We start from the raw sequence: 26,672 nt of genomic DNA, 5'->3' as shown, positions 1-26,672 counted from the left end.
ATATCTTATGTCTGCTCACTTTTCAGACTGCCCGCAGGTGCAATGCGTCCACCCATACATTGCCCAGGAGCCAGACGAGCTGTCTCTGGACCTGGCAGACCTGCTCAACGTCCAGGACAGGACAGATGATGGTATGTATCTTGCTGGAGACAGGCTGGGGTCCCCAGGGATGCTTGCAGACTGAGCTCCTTAATAAGGGGCTGACAGATTCCAGGAGCAGAATATGTGTGTCACAGTAACAGGATGAAATTCTTTCAGAGCAAATGACAGGGAATAACTATTTATGACACAGTGACAGATTTCATCTGCACAGCTATTATTTGGATATGGAAATGGACCGATTCCAAATATGCATTTTTGTCATTTCACTATGAAACACCCAAGCAGATTTAATTTATTCTGCTCACATTTCAATAGCTCTGTGCATAGCTGAAATGTCGTGCTTGGGACTACATAGATTTATAATCACTAAGTAGCATCGAATTCATTTCTATTTGGCAAGGGCTGCTTTTGCAACACATTGAAATCAACAGGATGTTGAAGGGGAACTCCAGTTGGGACTGTTGTGCTGTATATAGCGTGCATTTCTTTTTTTTTTTCATTCAGTTGTATACTGTTCTTTGTAGGTTACAATTAACTAAGCTGCACGTTAAGGGTGGAGGAGAGGGTCACCTGTGGATGGAATAGCATTCAGTGTGGTGGCTAGTTTGCTCTTCTGAATCCAATAAATGTGTGTATTTGGGAACATTTATAGAAAGGTCATACAGACAGTCCAAGCCAATTTTATTTTTAGTAATGAGGTTTGATGGTAAATCTCCCCCTCTTGTGGTCTGAAGTTGCACTGCACAAGAAGCAAATGGCATTTTGGCAGGTCTAAGTGGACCTGTTGGAAGACAAATAATGACACAGATCCAATGGTAAACTCATTGTATTCATGTTGAAATGTCACATATAAGATTGCACCTTTATATTTTTGTAAGTGCATATTAGAATGTTGTTTTGGGCTCAATATGTGAGAGTATCTTAATACATGAACTATATGTTGCTGCTAGCCTCCACCTTACCCTAGGTACATAAAGCAGAAGCAGTTCTCCCTTTCAATGTTTTCATGCATGAACAGATCCCAGTGGATGGCTGAAGGCCACAATTGTCTTTGGTCATCCTTGCTTGTTGTTTTGGATTTGATCATTCTTCTTTTCTTGTATTGATTGGTGAAAGGTTCTGTCTTTATTATAGAAGTCACAGCATTTCAGGAGACATTGACAAGTCACTTTTTTGGTACATTCCATGATAAAAATAACGCCATTATCTCTTTACACATGTTCTAATGTACTATCTCCAGGAAATGTGAAAGGAATCAGGGATCTTATTCACCTAATTGACTTAAAGGAAACCTGTACCCAGAGAGATAGGTAGGCTGCTATAGCTGACCTTTGTATCTGACTTCAATACTTTGTTTTGCAGACCTGCAGAAAGCATGTACGCAAAACAAAGATTCAGATAGTGTAGCCATTTGATCATCATATCAGTCAGGAAACTGGTATTTTAAGAAGGTGGGCATCAGCAATAGGCAGTCTCCATGCAGACACTGTCTTTTATACACCAGTAGAACCTGTGACGATAATAGCAGAGTCCAATTCAATTGCCCATCTGAGCTAGAGGAGCCTTATAAATGGTAATACTGGCCTAGACAATCTTTGACGTAGTCATGGGTGTCAGAATGGGGTGTACAATTCATGTTCTCTTGATGGTCCCAAGTGTGTCCTAGATACCAATGGGTAAATGTGCCACATGAGCTGTTAAAGCTGAACAAAACATTAAAAAAAAAAAAAAAGTATTGCTAACTATTACATATATCCATCTGATGATGGATCAGTGCCATGCTGTTTTAGGCTCTGTTTCCACTAGTGCGACTTTTCATGCGACTTGGGACTGAAAAGTCGCATGACAAATTGTTTCCCATGATTTCCAATGAGTACCGTTCATATCTGTGCGACTTCAAGTCGCAGCGACTTCAAAGTAGTCCCTGCACTACTTTGGTCCCACTTTGATGCGACTTGAGGTCCATAGATACAGGCATTGCTTCAAATCGCGGTAAAAAGTCGCGGTAAAATCGCGGTAAAAAATCGCGGCAAAATCGCGCGACTTTGGGGACGCACTAGTGGAAACCTAGCCTTACTGTCTAATATGCAAGCTGAATATGTGTTACTGCTGTGAAAGTTAAGGAACTAGCTGTGTTTTCTGGAAGGGGTGCCTGAATCACACAAGAGTCTGGACAAAATCGCAAGCTCTTTGACAGATAGAGCAAGCTCCCAACTGTATAGTTTGACTGCGTGTCAGCTTTAGGTAGATTGATATATGCTCATAGGAATGGCACCGGCAGCACTGATTGCAGCCACTGGCTTCCCTTCAGTTTAGGAGGGTAAGGGTATTGCATGCAGTACAAGAGACATTAAATACCCAGAGCTTGGATTGCTGAGCGCCTGGTACTAGATACACCTACTACAAGATACATTACACAAACAAATAAATACTGGAACAAACTGCAGAAAACATTTTCGTTTTTAGAAAGTAGTTTATTTCTCTGTACATGAACCAGTTTCACATAAGCCTGTTTGTGAGTAAGACCATTACAGAGTACTTTATAATGGGGCCCTGGGAAACCTGGGAAAACAGAAGACTGGATGAGAATACAGAGAATCCCAGCATTCCCTGCATCCACCATCCCAACCCAACAGCACCAGTCCTGTATGCTGGAAACATCATGCTGTACACAACATTCTTCTTTTTATACTGCCGATTCATGTTTGAATATAGTAGAACAAAAATTACTCCTTTCTGAGGTGGAATAAACACATTTCTGAATGGGCGTGGCAGACCCCCCTGCTCCAAAGCATCCCCCCCCCATGTTGTGGGCATGTGGCCTGGTATGGTACATTGGGGGGGGGGGGGGGGGTGGCGCCTGTCCCCCCCTTTCCTGACCTGCCAGGCTGCATGCCATTTTTAAAAACAATTTTAGCATGGGGTCCCACTGACGATCCAACCCAGACCTGAAGGGCCTGGTACGCCATTTTTTTCCCTGAATTCTTTCCCCCAATTTTTTTATTGTCCACAATTCTTTTATTTGGGTTCAGCTGTCAACGGGTAACACCACTGACAGCGCTTTTTGGTAAATACCGCACAAACGGTCTAGTGCTTTTTTTTACCACTACTATTGCTTTATATTGTTTTTTGACATTTACAAATGCAGAAATTTAGCAATTGGATGAAAGGTTTAGCACTGGGAAACACTTTTTGAAAGATAAATGGTGCATATTATATACATCTATATAGATCAGACCAAAATTGGGGACAAATGAGGAGGAAAGTGGGACAGAGGGACATTGCTCCAAATCAGGGACAGTCGGGAGCTATGCATATGAGCAAAAGGAACCGTTAGACTGGGTCAAAATGTGTGTGCCCTACTTTAGATGATTACGCCTGGAATTCTTTGGCCAATATTACACCTACCTACCAGATACTGATAGCAGTATATACAGTATACCAGTTACTGATAGCAGTATACAGTATGTCACAAAGCAAAATACCTGTCCCAGAAGCTGCCATTTCCATACTCAGGCTACATGCTGGTTCTATTCTCTACACGGTTCCTGAAAAAGATGTTTTGCTCAATGCTAGACTCCTTTTGGCCCAGCACATTAAAGTATTGTCTTGTATTTCACAAGCTTTGAATGGCTTTTTTTCTTATTAACACGCTCTCAGTCCAGACAGATTAGTCATTTTTGGAGTAGGATTGGGTGCATTGGACTTTGCTGACCCTTCTCACTATGATAAATGGTTTAACAGTCAATGTGTACCACACCTTACTCAAAACACTAAAAATAACATGCTGCAATTAGGGAGTGCTAAACACAGATCTGAATAGAAATCTGTCAACATAGATTTGGAAAGGTGCGTGCCCTGGGGTTGTCACCCTCACCCTTCCTTCATTACACTGCTAGACAAGGACCTGGAGCAAGCATCTGCATACCAGAAGGGATAGTAATGAAGTAAATATAAGCATGATGGCTCCAGTGGCATCTTCACTGTCAATAACAAGCCAGCAACAGTGATCACCACCTTTTTCAGGCCAGTGCCATTCATAATAGTATTCCTCACTCCCAGACTGGAGCTGAAGGGTGCTTTGAGATCAAGACAGCTGCGCAGAAAGGCTCATTTACATTAGTGATTGCAGATTTGGGGTTGGGGGGTTTACCACCCCTCAACTGCTTCCCCCCTTTGCTGCAGAAGCCGTGGACCCAGCAGAAATTATACCCCCTGTTGCAGTTGGTGGGCGCTACCACTCGCTGTGTGCGACCCATTCAAGTGAATGGCAAAGCGCTGCAACCACGCACGCAGTTGTGGTACAGTTGGCTGATATTCAGGGGGTTAAAACAGGCAGTGAGGAGGCGATACAACACTTCCTACCCACCTGTCAACAGCTCACAGAAGATCGATCTGTACACAGATCGCACTTCAGAGACAAAGAAAGTTTAAATGAGCCCTAACTTATAGGATGCTTTCTCAGTATACACTGCAGAGTATCACCGCCTGAGTAGACCTCTTAAAGAGAACCTGTCAGGATAGCAATAAGAGAACTGCCACTGCTGACTTTCACTTTCATGTATACCCTTCTTTAACTGAACTCCAGGCAAATGCTAAATGCTCAGATAATATACATAGATTGGAGCTGTTTGGATTTGGATTTCTGTCCATCCACTCATGAGATTGGACTGGATAGACAGTGGCTCTGCACAGCACTAGCAGGCAGATGACGGCCCTTTTTACTGTTACAGTTAAAGAATACAGCGGTGTCAACTCTGCACCCCCAGACTGCTGGCTGGACAGTGAAATTGCAGCAGTGGAATGATGAGGTCATCTAAAAAATGGAACTTCTCTTAACAAGGGAAGTTCCGTTTTTCTTCTCCTATCACCTTCCTCTCCCCTCTAAGTATAGTGAACTACTTTTTTTTCTTTCTGGGAGCTGGTACCAATTCCAGGAAGGTACAAGCTTCCACTTTTGCTCAGTTTGCCTAGGCAAGAAGAGTGGAAATTCACCCCACTCCTGCCTAGCCTGCAACCTCCTGAGGCACATCACATTTCGTCACCCTTCCACCCGACATCCTTGGATTGAAAAATCAAAGACACTGGATATAGAATTGTCAGCTGAACAGCGGTTGCATCCAATGTTCAGGTGTTCTGGCAGCCACTGGTGCCAGCGGTTAGAATACAATAGTGGCAGATTTGTCCACCTGCACTGTGCAGCATGGTTGTAGGATTTCTCAGAATGAAAAAAAAGAAAAATTGGTGTATAGCCAGCTTTACTGCTTACTCTAATCACCACATTTGCATGCAACCTGACTGGCTACTAATGGCTCTCCTCCCTCTCCCAGTCTCAGCACTGTACAAGGGAAGAGACCAATATTGCATTAAAAAAATAAAAAATACATAAAAGAATGTATAAATGTTTACAGAACTGCATTAATTTGTGTTTTATATCTGCCTGGAGTTCAGTTAATGAGTCTGTAGCCAGGAACAATGGTGTACAGTATCAGGTATTGGGACTCCTGAAAGGCTTGCAGCTTATAGATTTCCATCCTGACAGATTCTCTTTAAGACCACTACAGGAACTACCGGTGAAAAAGTTCAGGTCAAATATATTGGCCTGGCTGGATGTCCTAAGCTAATAAAATATCACCAATGTCTTGAATGACTGTTGGGTGCTCAGATACTGTATGCATCCTTTTGCCATGTTAGTTAGGCCCTTTTCACATGGGGCAGACTCCGCTCCGATCAGCAGAGGATCCCCTGCTGAGCAGAGCGGGCAGATGACTGAGTCTGCCCAATTACCTCTTGGTCCAATCCACCTACACAGAGGTGAGCGGATCCAAACTGTTTTTATCAGTTTGGAGGTAGGCGGATATAAATGGACAGCAGAGTCTGTTTATATCCTTCTGGATGGTCCGATCAGGTCCACCTGAAAAACTGACAGGCAGACCTGATTGGAACAGTCGTGTGAAAGAGGCCAAAGTGTTCAGATTACACACATGTATGACCATCATCTAGTGCAGAGGTCTCCAAACTTTCTTAACAAAGGGCCAATTTATTGTTCTTCAGGCTTTTGGGGGGTCAGACTGTGCCAGTGGGAGTAAACAATGTTCCATTGTTGGTGTCAGTGGGAGGAATAGCGCCCCATCATTGGTGTCAGTGGGAGGAATAGTGCCCCATCGTTGGTGTCAGTGGTCGGAATACTGTCCCATCGTTGGTGTCAGTGGGAGGAATAGTGCCCCATCGTTGGTGTCAGTGGGAGGAATAGTGCCCCATCGTTGGCGTCAGTGGGAGGAATAGTGCCCCATCGTTGGCGTCAGTGGAAGGAATAGTGCCCCATCGTTGGCGTCAGTGGAAGGAATAGTGCCCCATCATTGGCGTCAGTGGAAGGAACAGTGCCCCATCATTGGCGTCAGTGGAAGGAACAGTGCCTCATTGTTTGTGTCAGGGGAAGGAATAGTACCCCATCGTTGGTGTCAGTGGAAAGAATAGTGCCTCATCGTTGGTGTCAGTGGGAGAAATTATGTCCCTTTGTTGCATCAGTGGGAGGAATTATGTCCCATCGGTGTCAGTGGCAGGAATCATGCCTCAAGAGCTGGATAAAGACAAGCAAAGGGTCACATCTGGCCCTCGGGCTGCAGTTTGGAGACCACTGTTCTAATGACGTTACTCAAAGTCTCTTTTGTTACTTAGATGCTGTTATTGTTAAAACACTCCTTTTCTCTGAATATAAAGTTTGCGCCAAAGAAAGAAGCAATAATACGGTATTTACCACATTTAACTGTATTGAAGCACCAATACATTGTTTGACTTGTCCTTCTTTGCTTTCCAACAGGTTGGGTTTATGGAGAACGCTTGCATGACCAAGAAAGGGGCTGGTTCCCCAGCTCGGTGGCAGAGGAAATCATGAACAAAGACATCAGGACACAGAACCTGAAGGAATGTTTACGGGTGCACAAATCTGATGATGGCAGCCAGAACAAAGACCGGCGGAAGATGGGAAGCCGGACGCGGCAGTGACCCCTGGCAATGAAATGGGGGGCCAGCATGCATTGGGGGCTGGGCTGGGAAGAAGAGCGGTGTGTCTGTGACGCGATGCAAATATTCTATATAAATATATGTATATTATCTACAAACTTGTGTTGCTGGTGTTCTTACAAGAACTGACATGGCATTTCATCAGCCTTCTGAGCACAGCACAAGCCGACAGGCAAAAAAAATCCTACACACAAATATATATACACAGGAAGGTTATATAAGGGTTTATACATAGCGTAAGAAATTAGGAATGGATTACAACTCGCTGCACACAGAAGGAGCTGACATATGAAGCCCTACTAAGCCTGTCTAAGGTGCTAAAAGTAAATTCTATTTTTGTTTTTTAAATATAGAATCATCTGGGCTGTGCTAAGGACTTTATTGGCCCAGAGAAAAGATCTCAGTTTTTCAAGGAGGAGGTGCAGCTACATGATATATTTGAAACAATAGCAATGTGTTAAAATATGTTAAGAATACAGGTATGTTTATATCATTTGACCATTTCATGTCCTTGACGAGAGGAGATTTGGAAGACGGTATGAGCTAAAATACTACAAAGCTTGCTATATAGATGCACATTTACTCTTTCAGCAGACCCCCTTGGTTAATCCCAATAACCATCTCTCCTTCATATACCTATTTATTTTGGAAGGCCTAAACCAATCTGGCTTTTGTCAGTCTTCACTGCCTTGAAACTAGTATGTAGTTTGTGTGTTATGGAATGGCAGCTTCCAGGTTCAGATTCAGATGTTGTGTTGCTAAAAAGGTTACATTCAAGAACATCAAAGGCACATTTACAGCACTGGCCACTTAAAGAAAGAGGTGGTACTGCTGGAATGCAGTGTGGGCCTATTAGGAGATAAAGGTGGGATATGGTAGATGCCATAATCTTATACTGTATAATTTACTGAAAATGGAAGAAAAAAAGCACTGTCTTGTAGCTCAGGCCAAAGAACGCATCTAGTGGAACCGAGATTCATATATTCTTGTAGTTCATGCTATGAAGGTCTAGTACTTAATTAGTTAATGACAAGCTGTAGTTGATTGGTGTTGCAGGCAGCAAATCGCCCATGTAGTTTAAGGCTAAGTGTTGCTACAACCGTCCAAAAAAACAGAAATGCAACAGAATTAGCTACTGCTTGTCAGACTATACAGGGGTTCAGAGTGTGAGAGGCACTCGTCACCACAGAGATTGTGGCTCTTAGCTTATCTTTGTGCAATGAATCCATCTAATGAAGAAAAGCAAGCTTCCAGTACATTCAGGGAGATCATGGTGTACAAGGAGTGGCAGATCTCTCATTGCACATCTTTCTCAGTGACAGATCTGCCCCCTTCTTTTTCCCTCCAGGTGCTTTAGCAACGGCAGCTGTCACCTCAATCATTTTCAAAACAATATTAGCATACTTCTATTTTCATATTCTATTTAATACTTTTTAAATACATTTACAGCATGATGTATATCTTACATCATCATAATGGAGACTTTACAGACAGGTATTTTATTTTCTTCTGGTGCAGAGAGGGTCACTTGGTTTTCTACAAGGCCCACGTTTACAATATTTGGATTTAGTGAAGCCAGCACACAAATTCTTGCAATACAGTATCAAGCCACTTTGTGGGGATGAATGGGCCTATTTTCTGGTAACGTATCTCACAGTTGCAGCTTGCCCATGAAGAGTGGATGCGATTGGATTTTCTTTTATGCAGCAGAGAATTTTCGGAGGGTGATGACAATCAGGGCGATGAGAACAGAGGCGCCAAGGAGGGCGGCCAGAACAATGGCAGCGACAGCTCCAGGACCCAGGGAACCTGCAGAAGGGATCACAAAAACATGCAACGTTTGTGTCTGATTATCATGTCATATTTTGTATATAAATAATTGGTTTTATTTGTATGTTCAGTTTTGTTATAGAACTGGAGGAGAGACTCAGATATCATTGATCTTAATATAATCAAGTTTACCTGGATATCTCTGCATTTCTGTCTCTTATACAAGGGGAAATGTGGCACACATTACTTATATCCATCAACACTGAAGGCAAAAGGGGTTACTGTACTGCTCGGTACACATGAGTGCTTACTAAAAGGTTGACTACACTGTGTCCAGTTAGAAATTAGTGCTTGCAGCATTTAGTCAATGTTGATGCTGTTTCATCAGTTGCAGTGGGTGACAGAAAGCTGGTACATTGGACACCTGACTCCCAGGGATATGTGTCAGAGTCACATTGCATAGAACTACTTTCTACAAGTACAAGAGCAAAAGCATTACATTATGATATGTCATTTAGGATACGCAAATATCTAGGAATGCACTCTTACCACTGGTCAGTGTGGTCATCAAAAGGGTCCCTATACAAGAAACCTTTTGGGCTTCCATTCAACTACCACCCAAGTTAAAAAGATAGATAAATAAATATATGAAGAAAAGCCTGTGAGATCATTTGAACTCTCTTGTGGTTCATAATATGTAACTGGGGTCAGACAGGAAACACCCCCTTCACTTCGAGTCCAAATGGTACTAAGAGAAAACGGGGGAAGCATTCTCTAGGTCTCAGTGCCAGTCAAGTAATAAGTGAAGGGTGAGTACGGGGACCAGCAAAGTTTGAAAACTACAAATCAAGAGCACTGTGACACCATCATAAAGCAAATCTCATGCCCCCACTTTCACTTAAAGTGAGCCACGCTCAACCCACATCTAGTGTATATGGGTTCCTAAGTCCGAGGTTCCTGTACTGCTGTGCAGTCTGACCAGGTTAAAAAAGGACTACTGAATACAGGTTAGATTAGATTTTCATGAACTGGTTTATGTAAAATAGTTTTAAAAACATAGCACCAGCCAAATTATTATTTTTTTTTTTAAAAATACAGTGTGGAGAGGTTATAACTTCTGTTGGGTTTTTATTCCTGTCTCTGTCCCTGCTGGAAAGGATTTCCCAATCACAGTGGACATGTGATAGAACACTTTACTGTCATTCATAGGCTAATATACAGTATGGTTCAGAAGATTATTATAGCAGAAAGTACTTAAAGCAGAAAAACATACATTCCACATTAAAAATTATGCTACCAAAACTAGTGTGTGCTGCAAATTGCCTCTGGCATTGTACCCGTTTCTTCTTGCTGAAGGTTGCCATTTTGCTGATACTCAGAGCAGCAGTAAATATGTAGGCTGTCAGCAGATCTGCCTCTAGTGGTTCTGATTTTAGGCACAGTGCTGAAAAATAGAGAACTGAGCATGTGCAGAACAGGGTGAGATTAGTGGATTTTAAACAGTAGAGGCACTTGTTTTTAATGTTTTAAATATAGTAGCTATACCTGCAAAAGGGGCCAGCCTGAATCTAGAGGGACTTAATTTTCTGACTAAAGTTCCACTTTAATAATTTAATAATCAACCCGTAGACATCTTTTACACTTTACCTCCTCTTTTTGCTTATGAATGTATCTCATAAAGAGCAATAGGCTAATGAGCAATGTTTCACATATAAGTGAATGAATGTTTCTACTGCCAGGGAACCCAGCCTAATGTCCAGATCCAAAAAGCCCCCACAGACTATGGCTTTTCCCAGTTAGGATTACAGTGTATCAAAAAGGGCAAAGGGAGCATTAGAGGCACAAAATAAGCAACGGTAGCAGAACGCATACCTCCCAACTTTTTGAGATCAGAACAAGGGATACCTATTAGCGAAAGTATGTAGGCGTAGGACAGACCCCCTTGCCATGCCCCCCTTAAAGGAGAATTATATAAAAAAAAAATTGTTAAACCCACAAGTGCTTTTTTTTTTTTTTTTTACCACTACTATTCCTTTATACTGGCTTTTGAAATTTACAAATGCAGCAATTTAGAAAATGGGTGAAAGGATTAGTACTGGGAAACACTTTTTGAAAGATAAATAGTGCATTTTATATAGAACTATATAGATCAGACCAAAATGAGGGACAAATGAGGATGAAAGAGGGACAAAGGGACTTTGTTCCAAATCAGGGGCCGTCCCTCGAAATCAGGGACAGTTGGGAGCTATGGCATATACCTTAACACACTTCATATCATACTGCTCAGCCATGAGCCTTACAATTAGGCACTACCGTGCGAAACAGGTTAAGATGTTCTGCTACCATTACTGATTTTGTGCCATAAATATTTAAACAAAATCTTCTGACATTTTGGAACTCCACTGGCAGACCTCTTTTTCCTGATACAAAGTTTCAGATGCGTCAGCTACAGTACATTATGTTTTGTATAGCTGTTGGTACTTTTAGTGTTTTTAAATGTTGTTTTCAGTTATTTATATAAAGTTTTTTTTTTTTTTTTTTTAATCTTCGGTTTAGTGGTTCTTTAACTTGGAGTACACCCTATTTACTGGTGTAAAAGTTCTTCCATTAGCAAAACAGCTTGAGTAAAAAGTAGAAACAAATCCAAAAATGACCCTGTATGTGTGTGAGAGAAGAACTGTTCTTCTAGTCCATACCATCAGCATTCATTCCTGCTGAGTAGTATTGGAGTGGAGGGGATCTCTCTGGATGTTATGGACAATGTGGACAGTTCTTCCTTCAGACAGGCAATTGTTCATTAGACACATTGTATAAAAATGTAAAGATGTCACATACCATCACTGTTTTCTAGAGGATCCTCAAATGTGGAGTCTGACTCTGAGGCATCGGGGGGAACCCCAGTAACATCGGAGAAGGGCACAGATGGCGTGGTCTCAATGGGTTCTGCTCCTGAAGGAAGCTCTGGAGGCTCCTGCCACACTGTGGGTGCTGCTGCTTGGGGAAAGCCTACTGTACCAAATCAAACATAACAGGATCATGACACAAACCGGGAAATAGATATGTGCAATACATCAATAATTATGTACCCAAAACCACATATTCATCTACAACAATCTCACCTCAAGTTTAGAAACACATCTGTAAAAGTATGGTTTATATGTGCAGTTTAAAAGTTACACACATGCATCAATTAATAAAAATAGGTCATAAATATATATATATATATATATATATATATATATATATATATATATATATATATATATATATATATATATAAATATTTATATATATATAAATATTTATATGTTAATTAGCACTTGGCAGTTATTTATCACATTTAGGGATCTTAGCTTTTTTTCTTGTTTGATTTTAGTCAAAATAGTGCAGATTTGGGTACATAAAACAGCAACTGGGTTTGTAGTGGAAAGAATATTAAGACAAAGCGCGAGTGCCGCCAGAATATTTAGTAATAAACTGAGCATGAACTAAAATTAGATCGTAAGCATGGCCACTTCTTGGCCCCTTCTTCAAAATATTCTAGTAGCACTTACTTGAATACTCACTCCTGCAATGCATCCAGAAGTTACCCAAAGCAGGTTGCCTGACACTGAACAGATCCCTGGTATAACATGGAGAAACCAGCACCTCCCACTATGCAGTGCAAGACTTCTCTCCATAGACTTACAAAGCCTCACATATAAGATAACATGTGCTGGGTTTTTATTCATTTAAAAAGTCAGTATTTCCATACCACTCAGGCTGAATTTATGATTCAATACAGTAATCTTGTGCCTGGAAAGGGACAGAGGCAAATAGGTGGCCTTTGCCTGTACAGTTTTCCACATATTTTGCTACCATTGATCATTTCATAAAGCACCCATATGGTACAGCACCCAGGTTTGGGGAAATCTTGAGGCACACAACAGCCATTGCTCCCAGTCATGGATAATGGACACTGGGCTAATTGGCTCATTTAAAAGCAGACATATAGCTACATAGCACTTAAAAAAACCAACACAGCACATTTATAAAACACAGTGATGTGCTTTACAAATGTGCCTTGCAAGCAGAGCCTAGTAAACATGATTGTAAATTGTATATACAGCATGTAAAATAAGTATTAAACACGTCACCATTTTTCTAGGTAAATATATTTCTAAAGGTGCTATTAACACAAAATATTTACCACATGTCAGTAACAACCCATGCAATCCATACATACAAAGAAACCAAAATAAATAAGTTCAGAAATAAAGTTATGTGTAATAAAATGGAATGACACTGGGAAAAAGTATTGAACACGTTAACTGAAATTTATATAATATTTCGTACAAAATCCTTTGTTGGTAATGACAGCTTCAAGGTGCCTCCTGTGTGGAGAAACCAATCGGATGCATTGCTCAGGTGTGATTTTGGCCTATTCCTCTGGTGGTCGTTGAAGCACCTCATGGACCTAAGTGACCTGTTGGCTGTGGTGATTGCCTTGACAACACGTTTCATGCATCTGCGCTTTTACAAAGTCCTTCTTAGGTCCATGAGGTGCTTCAACGACCAGCACCACTGAATGACATCTACATCAGCCAATCCAGCCCATGTTTTCCATCTCCCTGAAGTCTACACCATTTTGGGACACTCCCATGCAGCTGGGTTTCACATCCATTGGGCTTCACATGCTGGGAACGTATAGCGTCATCCATACTGCAGCATCGCAGCTTTCTCCCTTCCACCTGTCAGCACGCCAGCAGACTTGGCATCCCAGCCATGTGCAGCTTGCAGTTCGGGTCTTCACCTTCCCGCTGTCAATCATCTTTGCTCTCTCCTCCACACGCTGGCGAGAGTGTTCCACATTCGGCCGCAGTGAAGCAGGGGTATTGGCGCACCCCATGCTGCAGGAGGTCTTTTGTAAACCCCAATGCCATCAGCTCCTTGTTGCTCCATGGATCTTCTGTGAAACTGTAGACTTCTTTTTTACCTACCTTAAATCTCCTCCTGTCTGACATCAGGATTGTTCGTTTATATGCATCAGTGAATAAACTAAGACTATTTATGTTCAATCGTCTGCTGTGAGACTGTTTTTACTCCCTAACCCATTGAGCGCTGGTCCATTTGTTTTGTTGTATATTGTTTTCTTTGAAACAATTGTACCTGCTAAGTATAGGTCTTTCTAAAGCTCTCCACAAGTGGTCCTTGGCTCTTGGACAACTCTCATGATAATTTTTTTCACTCATCCGTCAGAAATCTTGCGAGGAGCACCTGGTCGTGGCCGGTATATGGTGAAATTATGTTCTTTCCACTTCTGGATTATGGCCACAACATTCAGAAGTTTAGAAATCCTTCTGTAACCAATGCCATCAGTATATTTTGCAACAATAAGGTTGCAAAGGTCTTGAGAGTGCGCTTTGCTTTTACCCATCATTAGATGTTTCTTGTGCGACACCTTACTAATGAGACACCTTTTTATAGGCCACCAGTTGAGACTGAACGAGCTGATATTAATTTGCACTGACAACGGGCATGATTGCTTTCTAATTACTGATAGCTTTCAGCTGGTGTCTTGGCTTTCCATGCGTTCAATACTTTTTCCCAGTGTCATTCCATTTTATTATACATAACTTAATTTCTGAACTTATCTGTTTTGGTTTCTTTGTATCTATGGATTGTATGGGTTGGGGTTGTTACTGACATGTGGTGAAAATTTAATGTCAATAGCACCTTTAGAAATATATTTACCTAGAAAAATAGTAACATGTCCAATACTTATAGCCGTAGTAGAGCTGTCATGTATTTTAAAGATTTTTTTTTAGATTAATATTTAAAAAAATTGATTTTGAAGACTGCAATTGGCTTTAAATTGATCCTTAGAATTACAGAAACTTTTCTGAAAATAATGAACCCGTTTTTGTGCCAATAACTGGGCTCCTATTAGCCTCTTTTTATATTTTTTCACAGAAAGAGAACATGTTCAGAAAAAAAGTTAGCGTTAAGGTGGCTATTTTTGAATTGAAAATCAGCTGGTTCAGCTGAATTTAGATCCATTTGTGGCCATCCCTGTTCGACAGAAGTCGATAGATTGAATTCTGTCCAATGGGAATGTTGGAAATGACGGCGGCTGGTCGACAAGCGGTTAATACATTTGGTGAGTTCGATTAGTGCCTGCAAAACAAAAGATGCCATTTATAGCACTTGTGCTGTCAGGGACTGTGCTGTACAAGTGTCACATAAATTCGGTAACCTCTTTATTGTTTTTTGTTAGCTCTGTATTGCCACCTAAGGCATACAAACTGTACTGCAGCTGTAAACACTGGCTTGTATATATACATTATGGACATCAGAACTAGTGTCCCCATTGGAAGATTTCCCCTCTATTCCTGTTACCGTGACAACACAAAATTTGGGATTTTCTTTTACTTTCACTCTTGGTGATAACAGTCAAATGGACAAATGGAGAAGGTGAATCTGCCTAACAGCAAATATCGCAATATAAACTTAACAGGTGTTCTCATCTAAACCAAAAAAAGAAAGTTTTGCCTTTGTTATACTTAAAACTTGGTAAGTGAATAAACCACATCAAGCGTTTCCTCTCCAGAGAGAATAAGTTCAATACCTGTAGCCTTTCCCCATAGCTGCGGTCCTCCAGTTCCTTTATTAGCTTTGTTGCTCTTCTCTGGACTCTCCAGTTCCAGCTCATCCCTCCTGAGGACTGGTGCCCAGAACTGGACGACATACTCCAGGTGCAGCTGGACCAGAGTCTTGTAGAGTGCAAGAATTATCGTTTTATCCCTGGAGTGAATTCCCCTTTTGATCCATGCCAATATTCTGTTGTCATTGCATGCCATTACTGAGCCTGTCATCTACTAGGACCCCCAGGTCCTTTTCCATCCTAGAATCCACTAGAGGTTCTCCCCCTAGCGAGTAACTAGCATTCATATTGTTGGCACCCAAATGCATTAACTTACATTTATCAGCATTAAACCTCATTTGCCATGTAGTTGCCCACCCCAATAATTTGCTTAGGTCGTCTTGCAAGGTTTCCACATCCTGCGTAGAAGTTATTGCCCTGCTTAGCTTTGTATTGTCTCCATACTGAGATTGAGCTGTTTATCCCATCCTCCAGATCGTTTATGAATAAATTAAACAGGACTGGTCTCAGGACAGATCCTTGGGGGACCCCACTTTCCACACCAGACCATTCTGAGTTCTCGCCATTTATCACCACCTTTTTGGACTCGCCCCTGTAGCCAGTTTTCAGTCCAGGTACTCACCCTATGGTCCCTGCCAAAAGACCTTCGTTTGTACAGCAAACGTTTGTGGAGAACTGTAATGAATGCCTTTGCAAAATCCAGATACACCACATCTACAGGCCTTCCTTTATATGGCAGCTCATTTCTTCATAGAAAGTTAACAGATTGGTCTGGTAAGAATGATTCTTCGTGAATGAATACTGATTACTGCTAATGATACAGTTTTCATTACTGAAATATTGGATATACAGTGCATTAAAAAGTATTCATACCCCCTTGAAATTTTCCACATTTTGTCATGTTACAACCAAAAACGTAAATATATTTTATTGGGATTTTATGTGATAGACCAACACAAAGTGGCACATAATTGTGAAGTGGAAGGAAAATTATAAATGGTTTTCAAAATGTTTTAGAAATAAATATCTGAAAAGTGTGGCGTGCATTTGTATTAAGTCCCCTTTACTCCGATATCCCCAACTAAACTCTAGTGGAACCAATTGCCTTCAAAAGTCACCCAATTAGTAAATAGAGTCCACCTGTTTGTAATTTAAACTCAGCATAAATTCAGCTGTTCTGTGAAGCCCTCAGAGGTTTGTTAGAGAACCTTAGTGAACAAACATCATCATAAAATCATATCCCCCTGATGAAGACACGTGACTCCCTGTGTCGAACACGCGTAGGGGAGGGGCCAGGACGGAGTGAGCAGCGAACAGCTGAGCCGGGAGAAGCGCATACCCCGCGGCAGACCTTTCGATATATGTTTTACGGCTTTCGATTGTTTGGTGCACATTAGAACCAAGGGAATGTGAGTACCCCTTTGTGGGAAGTTGTTTTTTGAATAAATATTTTTTAAATTGGATTACACTATGTAGTCTCTCTTCATTTTTTCATGAATGATGTCTATGGAGGCATACTGACCCAGAACGGAGATCGATATAGCTTACCATACATAGTCCAGGGGGTGGCTACACAGCGTGTTTTGACACAAGTTAAACACTGTGTCACACGCTCCAAGGTGAGCGCAATTACTGTGGGGGGGGGGGCACTGAGGCACATCACGACTATTTATGACACTGGAATTCAGCACATTGGAGGATTTGGATGTTTATTGATTTTTATGGATACGGAAGCACTTTTTAATTTTGGACACTATTATGAAGATTTCACTGATTAAGAATTATTGAGTGTATTTTAAAGACGCATTGTGCGTTTATGTTTAATAGATAATAGTTTTTTGCATGTTGCACTTTATATGTGTTTTGCATGTCACAGCATTCGTTATATGAATATATATTTTGGCACTATTAAAAGTGCATGTGTACACATTACACTTTAACGGTTCACATGTGTATATATATATATACTGGATGCACATTGCACGTGAATAGTGATGTAAATATTTTTAATTTTACCAGTGATTTTGGAAATTACCCCTTATGATATAATCAAGCGCAGCGCAAATCTTTTTTATGTTTAGGCAAAGGAATACACCAGACAGGTCAAGGATAAAGTTGTGGAGTAGTTTAGAGCAGGGTTAGGTGAAAAAAAAAATCTCAAGCTTTGTACATCTCACAGTGCACTGTTCAATCCATCATCCGAAAATGGAAAGAGTATGGCGCAACTGCAACCCTACCAAGACATGGCCGTCCATCTAAACTGACAGGCCGGGCAAGGAGAGTATTACCCCAGAGAAGCAGCCAAGAGGCTCATGGTAACTCTAGAGGAGCTGCAGAGATCCACAGCTCAGGTGGGAGAATCTGTCCACAGGACAACTATTAGTCATTTGCTCCACAAATATGGCCTTTATGGAAGAGTGGCAAGAAGAAATCCATTGTTGGAAGAAAGCCATAAGAAGTCCTGTTTTCAATTTGCAAGAAGCCTTGTGGGGGACACAGCAAACATGTGGAAAAAGGTGCTCTGGTCAGATAAGACCAACATTTTACTTTTTGGAGTATGTGCAGCGTAAAACTAACACTGCACCCTGAAAACACCATCCCCCTCGTGAAACATGGCGGTGGCAGCATTATGTTATGGGGATGCTTTTCTTGAGCAGGAACGGGGAAGCTGGTCAGAGTTGATGGGAACATGGATGGAGCCAAATAAAGGGCAATCTTAGAAAAAAAAAAAAAAAAAGTAGAGTCTGCAAAAGACTTGAGATTGGGGCGAGGTTCACCTTCCAGTAGGACAATGACCCTAAACATACAGCCAGAGCTACAATGGAATGGTTTAGATCAAAGCATATGCATGTGTTAGAATGGCCTGGTCAAAGTCCAGACCTAAATCCAATTGAGAATCTGTAGCAAGACTTGAAAATTGCTGTTCACAGACGCTCTCCATCCAGTCTGACAAAGCTTGAGCTATTTCACAAAGAAGAATGGGCAAAAATGTCACTCTAGACGTGCAAAGCTGGTAGAGACATACCCAAAAAGACTTGCAACTGTAATTGCAGCGAAAGCTGGTTCTACAAAGTATTAACACAGGGGGGCTGAATACAAATGCACACCACACTTTTCAGATATTTATTTGTAAAAAAATTCAGAATAACATTTATACATTTTCCTTCCACTTCACAATTATGTACCACTTTGTGTTGGTCTATCACATAGAATCCCCCCCCCAAAAAAACAACATTTACGTTTTTGGTTGTAACATGACAAAATGTGGAAAATTTTAAGGGGTATGAAAACTTTTTCAAGGCACTGTAATCCCTCAACATCCCCTCCAATAGCTTGCAGACTATTGATGTTAGATTAACTGGACTGTAGTTCCTAGGGATATATCTCTGGCCATTTTTAAATATAGGAGCCAAGTTGGCTTTTCTCCAATCAGCTGGTACCATTCCTGTCAGTAAAATGTCCACAAAAATTAGGAATAATGGTCTGGCTATCACCTGGCTGAGTTCCTCAAGGACCCTCAGTTATAAGCCATCTGGTCCTGGTGACTTATTTATGTTAGGTTTTTCAAGTCTATTTCTAATACTGACCTCTGTCAGCCACGATAGTGTTTCCTGTGACGTGCTATGGAAATTAACATTACCGTCTTGGTTACTGTATCCCCCCGTTTCTTTTTGTGAAGACTGAGGAGAAGAATATATTCAAAACTTTTGCAATCTCTCCATCTTTTGTAACCAAATTCCCTTAAATCATCCTTTATGGGGTCAATATGTTCTGGCCTCCCTTTCTTACTATTTAAAGAATTTCTTGGGATTTTTTTACTCTCCTCCACTATGTGTCTTTCGTGTTCTATCTTAGCCACCTTGGTTGCACTTTTATATTTCTTATTGCCTTCTTTGTACAGTTGGAATGCTGACAATGACCCCCCCCCCCCCCAACCTTGTATTTTTTGAAGGCCTTATCTTTTGCTTTTATATGTATTTTTATGTTAGAGTTGCTAGCAGTTGGAGGAAGTTCTGGAATTCCTGGCAAGGAAATCCCTTTGATAGAGTCACCAGAAAAGCAATGAACAGAATTACTTCATCACCAGCAGCTATTTTAATTGACCCTTTAAATAATTTTATATTAAAGTTTAATAACCTGCTAAAGCCAACTCAATATTTAATTTTTGTTTAACCTCCCTGGCGGTTTTCCCGAGTGTGGCTCGGGGTTAAAATTCAGTACCATTAGCGGTAACCCCGAGCCACACTCGGGATCGCATTGCAGGATCCTGGGGCGGCGTTACTTACCTTGTCCCCGGGATCCTGCGATGTCCCCCGCAGTGTCCGAGGGCTCCGTCCTCCTCCAAAGCCTCTCCGTGCCAGGCTCCGTTCCCTGCGAGCGGCGCGACGCACGGGGGCGGAGCCTGGCGGCAAATTCAAAAAAATGTCAAAAGCATAACACATACAGTACTGTAATCTTACAGATTACAGTACTGTATGAAATGATTTCACATCCCTTTTGTCCCCAGTGCTTTGTCCCATGCCCTGCATGCAATTTTACATGATATACACTGTTCTTTCTGCCTGGAAACTGGAGATTGTCCATAGCAACCAAAAAGTGTCCCTTTACGTCAAAAGTGGCTTTAGACCAGCTAGAAAACAGCGATAATAAATTAGAACACTTGCAGAATTGAGCGATAGTGAATTGTGGGGAAATTTATTTTATTACTATTTTTTTTTTTTTTTAATTATTTATTTTTATTTATTATATTATAATTTATGTTTTTGTGTTTCAAACTTTATCATACCCGGGATATCTACAAGACTCTGGTTTGGACAGATTTAAGTGTGTTATTGTTAAGATTTACAGACCTACAATATAAAACGCCAAATTTCCATGCAAAATAATGGTACCGCTTTCAGCACCTAAAATCCGAAATAATCATACCGCCAGGGAGGTTAAAGCGAAACAAAATAACACAGACCATGTATAAGAATTATACCAACCAAAAACACACTACATACTTGAATATGCAAGATACACACTGGGATTATATAGAAAACATCAATGTTGTTCAATACCTTAAAATGTATCAATAGGAAAAGTCTATTGGTGTGATTTTAGATGGGAGTATGGAAGGTTTAAAACCCCAGTCAGGTTTTTACTTCTGTTTCCCCATCAGGAAGATTCATACTCTGTTTATCCTGGTGACTATTGCCTTCGAGACAAGAATTATGGAAAATCCAAAATGTTACAGTTGCACAACAGGGGTGAAGTGGAAATCGTCCAATGGGAACACCTGTTTCAATGACTTATGTCTAAGAGGGGACTTCTTTGAACTTCCTTTTGTGTCTCTGGGACAGGAAGTGAATGGAAATCTCCTCAACTGTACACAGACAACAAAAACCAAAACAAAGCAAACTGATGAGTTTTTTTTTACCTTACTAATTTTCATAGATATGGGCTCGTTTACACGTGCTTCAAAACATGGCTTCAGACACACTTTTTAAAGCTCTCTGAGCGCCAAAGCACCGGTCTAAATAAAACTGTTAGCTTATAGTTCTGTTTACAACTTGTGTTTGCTTTGCTTCAAAAATTATACCCCATGTCGCTTTAGTGGTGCTTCAAAGCCTTCATGGAAGTCTATGACAAAGCTCACTTGAAGCACCTGAAGCTTTTGCGAGGCTTTAAAGTGTTACTAAACCCACAACAGTAAAATCAGTCTGTAGATACAGTAAAGCATGCTTGCTGTAAATCACTGTGAAACCTAAGGGGTTAATCCTACGCATTGTGTAAAAAGACTGTTTGATACTGACTTCTCTGATCCTCCCCTTCTTCCACTGTCCCCTGAAAACACTGAGCCAATGGAGTCAGACTGCACATGCTCAGTTTGGTGTGTATTGCTAGAGATACACACTTTTTTTTCTTGGGAGAGTGCATGTGATCAGCACAGGGCCCATTAGCACTGTCCAGACAAAGGGTCAGGGGTCATGCAGTTTCATAGGACAGTCAGAAAACTCCTCCTACAAGCTTTAACCAGTGCTTGGCTGGACACTGCTAGAAGTCACAAGACTGCTCTAACTGCTGATGGGAAAAGGTATTTAGTAGTTTATATTTATCAAAATAATTGCATTTTTATGTTCTGTGTACTGTGGAAGACCAGATATAGTGAATGCAGGGTTCAGGGTTTAGTAACACTTTAATTTAGTTTTAGCTTTGCAGAAATTGCAGGTATGAGATATCCACACACACAGGGCATCTTCCAAGCTCCATTAAAGCATCAAAAAAGCATGTTGAAGCTGTAGGTCTTTTAATGTGTGTTGAATTTGAAGCAAGTATAAATGAGCCCATATTGCTTCATAAGAGATTCACATCGTAGGCGTGTGTTTGGCCATAAAATATGAGTCCTTCGTTAGACTCTAATTTCATCAGAGAGATTGCAGAACAGTCATCAGACCATACCCTGAAGCTTTGGTGGAATGTTGGGATATGTATTAGTGCCTTGCAACAGTATTCACCCCCCCTTGGCATTTTTTTCGTGTTTTGTTGCCTCACAATCTGAAATTAACATGGATTGTTTGAGGATTTGCATCATTTAATTTACAGAACATGCCCACAACTTTGAAGATTTTTTTTATTGTGAAGCAAACAATAGGACAATATAACTATGTGCATAACTATTCAACCCCCTAAAGTCAATAGTTTGTAGAGCCCCTTTTGCAGCCATCACAGCTTCAAGTAGCTTTGGATAAGTCTCTGTGAGATTGCCACATTTTACCACTGGGACTTTTGCCCATTCCTCCTTGCAAAACTGCTCCAGCTCCTTCAAGTTGAATGGTTTGCGCTTGTGATCAGCAATCTTTAAGTCTGACCACAGATTTTCTATTGGATTGAGGTCTGGGCTTTGACTAGGCCGGTCCAACACATTTACATGTTCCCCCTTAAACCACTCAAGTGTTGCTTTAGCAGTGTGTTTGGGGTCATTGTCCGGCTGGAAGGTCAACCTCCCTCCTAGCCTCAAATCACACACACACAGTGGTACAGGTTTTGCTCAAGAATATCCCTCTATTTAGCACCATCCATCTTTCCCTCAACTCTGACCAGTTTCCCAGTCCCGACTGCTGAAAAACATCCCCACAGCATGATGCTGCCACCACCATGTTTTACTGTGGGGATGGTGTTCTTTGTGTGATGTGATGTGCTGGGTTTACGCCAGACATAGCCTTTTCTTTGTTGGCCAAAAAGATCAATTTTAGTCTCATCAGAGCAGAGCACCTTCCTCCATACATTTTGGGAGTCTCCCACATGCCTTTTCGCAAACTCAAAACGTGCCATTTTGTATTTTGCTGAAAGTAATGGCTTTCTTCTGGCCACTCTGCCATAAAGCCCAAATCGTACGGCTTATTGTCATCCTATGTACAGATACTCCAGTCTCTGCTGTGGAACTCTGCAGCTCCTCCAGGGTTACCTTAGGTCTCTGTGCTGCCTCTGTGATTAATGCCCTCCTTGCCCGGTCCATGAGTTTTGGTGTGCGGCCGTCTCTTGGCAGGTTTGCTGTTGTGCCATGTTCTTTCCCTTTGGTTATGATAGATTTGATGGTGCTCCCAGGGATCATCAAAGATTTGATATTGGATATTTTTTTTTTTATAACCTAACCCTGACTTGTACATCTCAACAACAATGTCCCTTGCTTGTTTGGAGAGTTCCTTGGTCTTCATGGCAGTGTCTGGTTAGCGGTGCCTCTTGCTTAGATGTTGCAGCCACTGGGGCCTTTCAAAAAGGTGTGTATATGTAATAACAGATCATGTGACACTTGGATTGCACACAGGTGGACATCATTTCACTAATTATGTGACTTCTGAAGGTAATTGGTTGCACCAGAGTGTTTTATGGGCTTCATAACAAAGGGGGTGAAAACTTACGCAAATGCCAATCAGTTTTTTATTTCTGAAAAATTGTTTTACGTATATATTTTTCTAATTTTACTTGACCAACTTAGACTCTTGTCTTCTGATCCATGACAAATAATTCAGGTTTAAAAAAAAACATTGAACTAAAGGCTGTAATGTAACAAAATAGGTAAAAAGCCAAGGGGGGGGGGGGGGGGTGAATACTTTTACAAGGCACTGTAGTTTCACACCCTCTAGAAAGTCACATGTTGCCCGACAGTCCAGAATTATACTGGGCAGTATGTGGACCTCCTGCTACTGTAAAATTACAGTAAATTCTATATGCTGGAGGCAGCTTTGAAACATACTGTCCTGAAGAAGCAGCCTTGTATTAATCTGTGCCATTCCTGCTATGAAGCAAGTGAAGTTCTAGCCTGCCTGCCTTGATTTATATATGTATTTTTATTCAACGTGCATTGTAATAATGCCTTCTGCACTGTTCAGTAGAGCCAAAGAGGAATAAACCACTTCAGCCCCGAAAGGATTTAACCCCTTAATGACCGGGCCATTTATTGCGATACGGCACCGTGTTACTTTGACAATTGCGCAGACGTGCAACGCTGTACCCAAATAAAATTGATGTCCATTACAAATTCTGCCTCTGTGAGGAGCGATCGCGTGTGGCCGGTGGACATCGCGGCCGCCGGGCACGTGCATCGGCTCCCGCCCCGTGCCACCTGTATCGCAGATAACTACAGGAGGGCCAGGAACAAGACCAGTCACCCTGCACAAGGAGAGAGCAGCAGTGACTGATCTTTTTTTTCTCAAATATAAAGTTTATTCAACTCCAAACAGGGGTGAGGACCCAAAAGTACTATCAATATTGCAAATACAGGTTTGGTTACAGTGAATTCAACAAAGATTAGATATACATAAGGTAGATAATATTACATGTGTAAGCTTGAGCATTGGAACATGTGTACATCTCTGACTGAGCTCACACCTGTTAGTAACAACATTTATTTTGGGTAACAATGTCAGGGCATTCCTCGCCTACTTTTTCAACTTTTCTAAAAGATAAAAAAAACAAAAAATTCAAGAGGGAATTAGAGCAGAGAAAAGAAGGGGGGGGGAGGGGGGAGAAAGAAAGTAATGGCGGTAGCTGAGCTAGTGGATTAAAGAGCTGTGCAGAAGACTCCTGCGCTGTCAGAGGAATCCTATACTAGGGGGACACTGCTGCAACACACAAAACTGCTCCAAAACAGATAAAACAATAAATATACTAAGAGGGTGGTGGCTGCGCTGTGATAGAAAAGGAAAGGGAAGGGGGTGGGGGTAGGTAAGGGGGGGGGGGCTATACTAGATGGATCAAATGACCTCCGTTATAAATAAATGATGTGGAAACGAGATCACAAATGCAAATGTATGAACAAATAAAATAAAAAATAAGCACAAGCAAATATCAAGGGATAATATATCCCAAATTCCTGTGATCAAATCTAAATGAAAATACAAATAAACGTATATCAGCAACGTATGTGCAAGGGTATATGAATCTGCTAGAGAAGGAGCATAAATCCGAAATCTATCGTGATAACATGAAAAAGTGCTCCAATAACATTACTAGAACCATGTGTATAAAAATAGAATATAATATACAATTAATAATTAAGTCCACACGTGAATAATAGACAATGTGAATACAAAGTGGATATAGGTGTCCATAAAAATAGTCCCAGTGATTGGTGTTGGTGTCCTGCCAACACTTGGCGAAAAAATACCATAAAAATAAAAAATGATAATAATAAAGTTGACAACAGTCCCACCACCAGATGTAACAATCCTGGATATAGATAAGATGTTGATGAATCAGGGGGAAGGAAAAAACCAGTGTGCTGACAGGTGGGGGCACCTTCGTGTTCCCAGGCCCCTTACCTTACAGCTGTAAGGTATACAGCATATGCCGAGGAGGCCCTGCAGGCGGGGGAGTCCAGAAATCCAGCAGATGACGTTGGTTGGTGATGCCGTGTATCATATATAAAAAACAAAGAACGAGTGGTATATGGTATGATACCGTTTGATGTAAAGACACAGGTGGGAGAGAGGGGGAGGGGGGGTTGCACTCACTTTTGGACAATGAGCGCACGCCTCAACCCACGAACGCCGAGCTCGTATAATCCCAGACTCTGAATCTTCTGAGGGACTCTCCCCGCTTCCAAATCCACCACCCGTTGTGCAGAGTTGTTTAGTGCGATATATAGGAAACAGAAACCGCACATAGCATAATCCCGTATGTCATATACTTTATTAAAACATTCCTAAAATTCGTACACTTACATTTAAAAACAGCTGGGGGGTAAAAACATCCACGAGCGCCGAGCTCGTCACATCCAGCTAGTGTGTGGCAGCGTCCCGTGCTCCTGACGCGTATCGTCACGTCACGTGACTTCTTCCTCTGAAGAAGTCACGTGACGTGACGATACGCGTCAGGAGCACGGGACGCTGCCACACACTAGCTGGATGTGACGAGTGCGGCGCTCGTGGATGTTTTTACCCCACAGCTGTTTTTAAATGTAAGTGTACGAATTTTAGGAATGTTTTAATAAAGTATATGACATACGGGATTATGCTATGTGCGGTTTCTGTTTCCTATATACCGCACTAAACAACTCTGCACAACGGGTGGTGGATTTGGAAGCGGGGAGAGTCCCTCAGAAGATTCAGAGTCTGGGATTATACAAGCTCGGCGTTCGTGGGTTGAGGCGTGCGCTCATTCTCCAAAAGTGAGTGCAACCCCCCTCCCCCTCTCTCCCACCTGTGTCTTTACATCAAACGGTATCATACCATATACCATTCGTTCTTTGTTTTTTATATATGATACACGGCATCACCAACCAACGTCATCTGCTGGATTGCTGGACTCCCCCGCCTGCGGGGCCTCCTCGGCATATGCTGTATACCTTACAGCTGTAAGGTAAGGGGCCTGGGAACACGAAGGTGCCCCCACCTGTCAGCACACTGGTTTTTTCCTTCCTCCTGATTCATCAACATCTTATCTATATCCAGAATTGTTACATCTGGTGGTGGGACTGTTAACTTTATTATTATCATTTTTTATTTTTATGGTATTTTTTCGCCAAGTGTTGGCGGGACACCAACACCAATCACTGGGACTATTTTTATGGACACCTATATCCACTTTGTATTCACATTGTCTATTATTCACGTGTGGACTTAATTATTAATTGTATATTATATTCTATTTT

At 41.4% G+C, this 26,672-nt stretch overlaps 2 protein-coding genes across 9 annotated transcripts in view; one reads left to right on the top strand and one right to left on the bottom strand.

The window, feature by feature from the left end:
* Positions 1-7,194, top strand: part of NGEF (neuronal guanine nucleotide exchange factor) — a 246,581-nt gene extending 239,387 nt beyond the window's left edge. For 4 of the 7 annotated variants that reach the window (XM_073625707.1, XM_073625708.1, XM_073625709.1 and 1 more), the window contains 2 exons: positions 27-131; positions 6,923-7,194. In XM_073625707.1, coding sequence (XP_073481808.1) covers positions 27-131; positions 6,923-7,107 — 290 coding nt within the window. In that variant the 3' untranslated portion in view covers positions 7,108-7,194. The remainder of the gene's footprint in view (positions 1-26; positions 132-6,922) is intronic. The other 3 variants (XM_073625711.1, XM_073625712.1, XM_073625713.1) reach the window with 2 other exon arrangements.
* SNORC (secondary ossification center associated regulator of chondrocyte maturation) overlaps positions 2,556-26,672 on the bottom strand; it is a 72,647-nt gene continuing 48,530 nt past the window's right edge. Inside the window, exons 2-3 of one of the 2 annotated variants that reach the window (XM_073625716.1) lie at positions 11,731-11,901; positions 2,556-8,934 (exon numbers count right to left, since the gene is read on the bottom strand). In XM_073625716.1, coding sequence (XP_073481817.1) covers positions 8,825-8,934; positions 11,731-11,901 — 281 coding nt within the window. In that variant the 3' untranslated portion in view covers positions 2,556-8,824. Of the gene's footprint in view, positions 8,935-11,730; positions 11,905-26,672 lie in introns of both variants that reach the window. The other variant, XM_073625715.1, reaches the window with a different exon arrangement.

Source organism: Aquarana catesbeiana, linkage group LG04, assembly GCF_042186555.1.
Source record: "Aquarana catesbeiana isolate 2022-GZ linkage group LG04, ASM4218655v1, whole genome shotgun sequence".
Classification (NCBI taxonomy): domain Eukaryota; kingdom Metazoa; phylum Chordata; class Amphibia; order Anura; family Ranidae; genus Aquarana; species Aquarana catesbeiana.
This window is presented reverse-complemented; position numbering and strand designations above follow the sequence as displayed.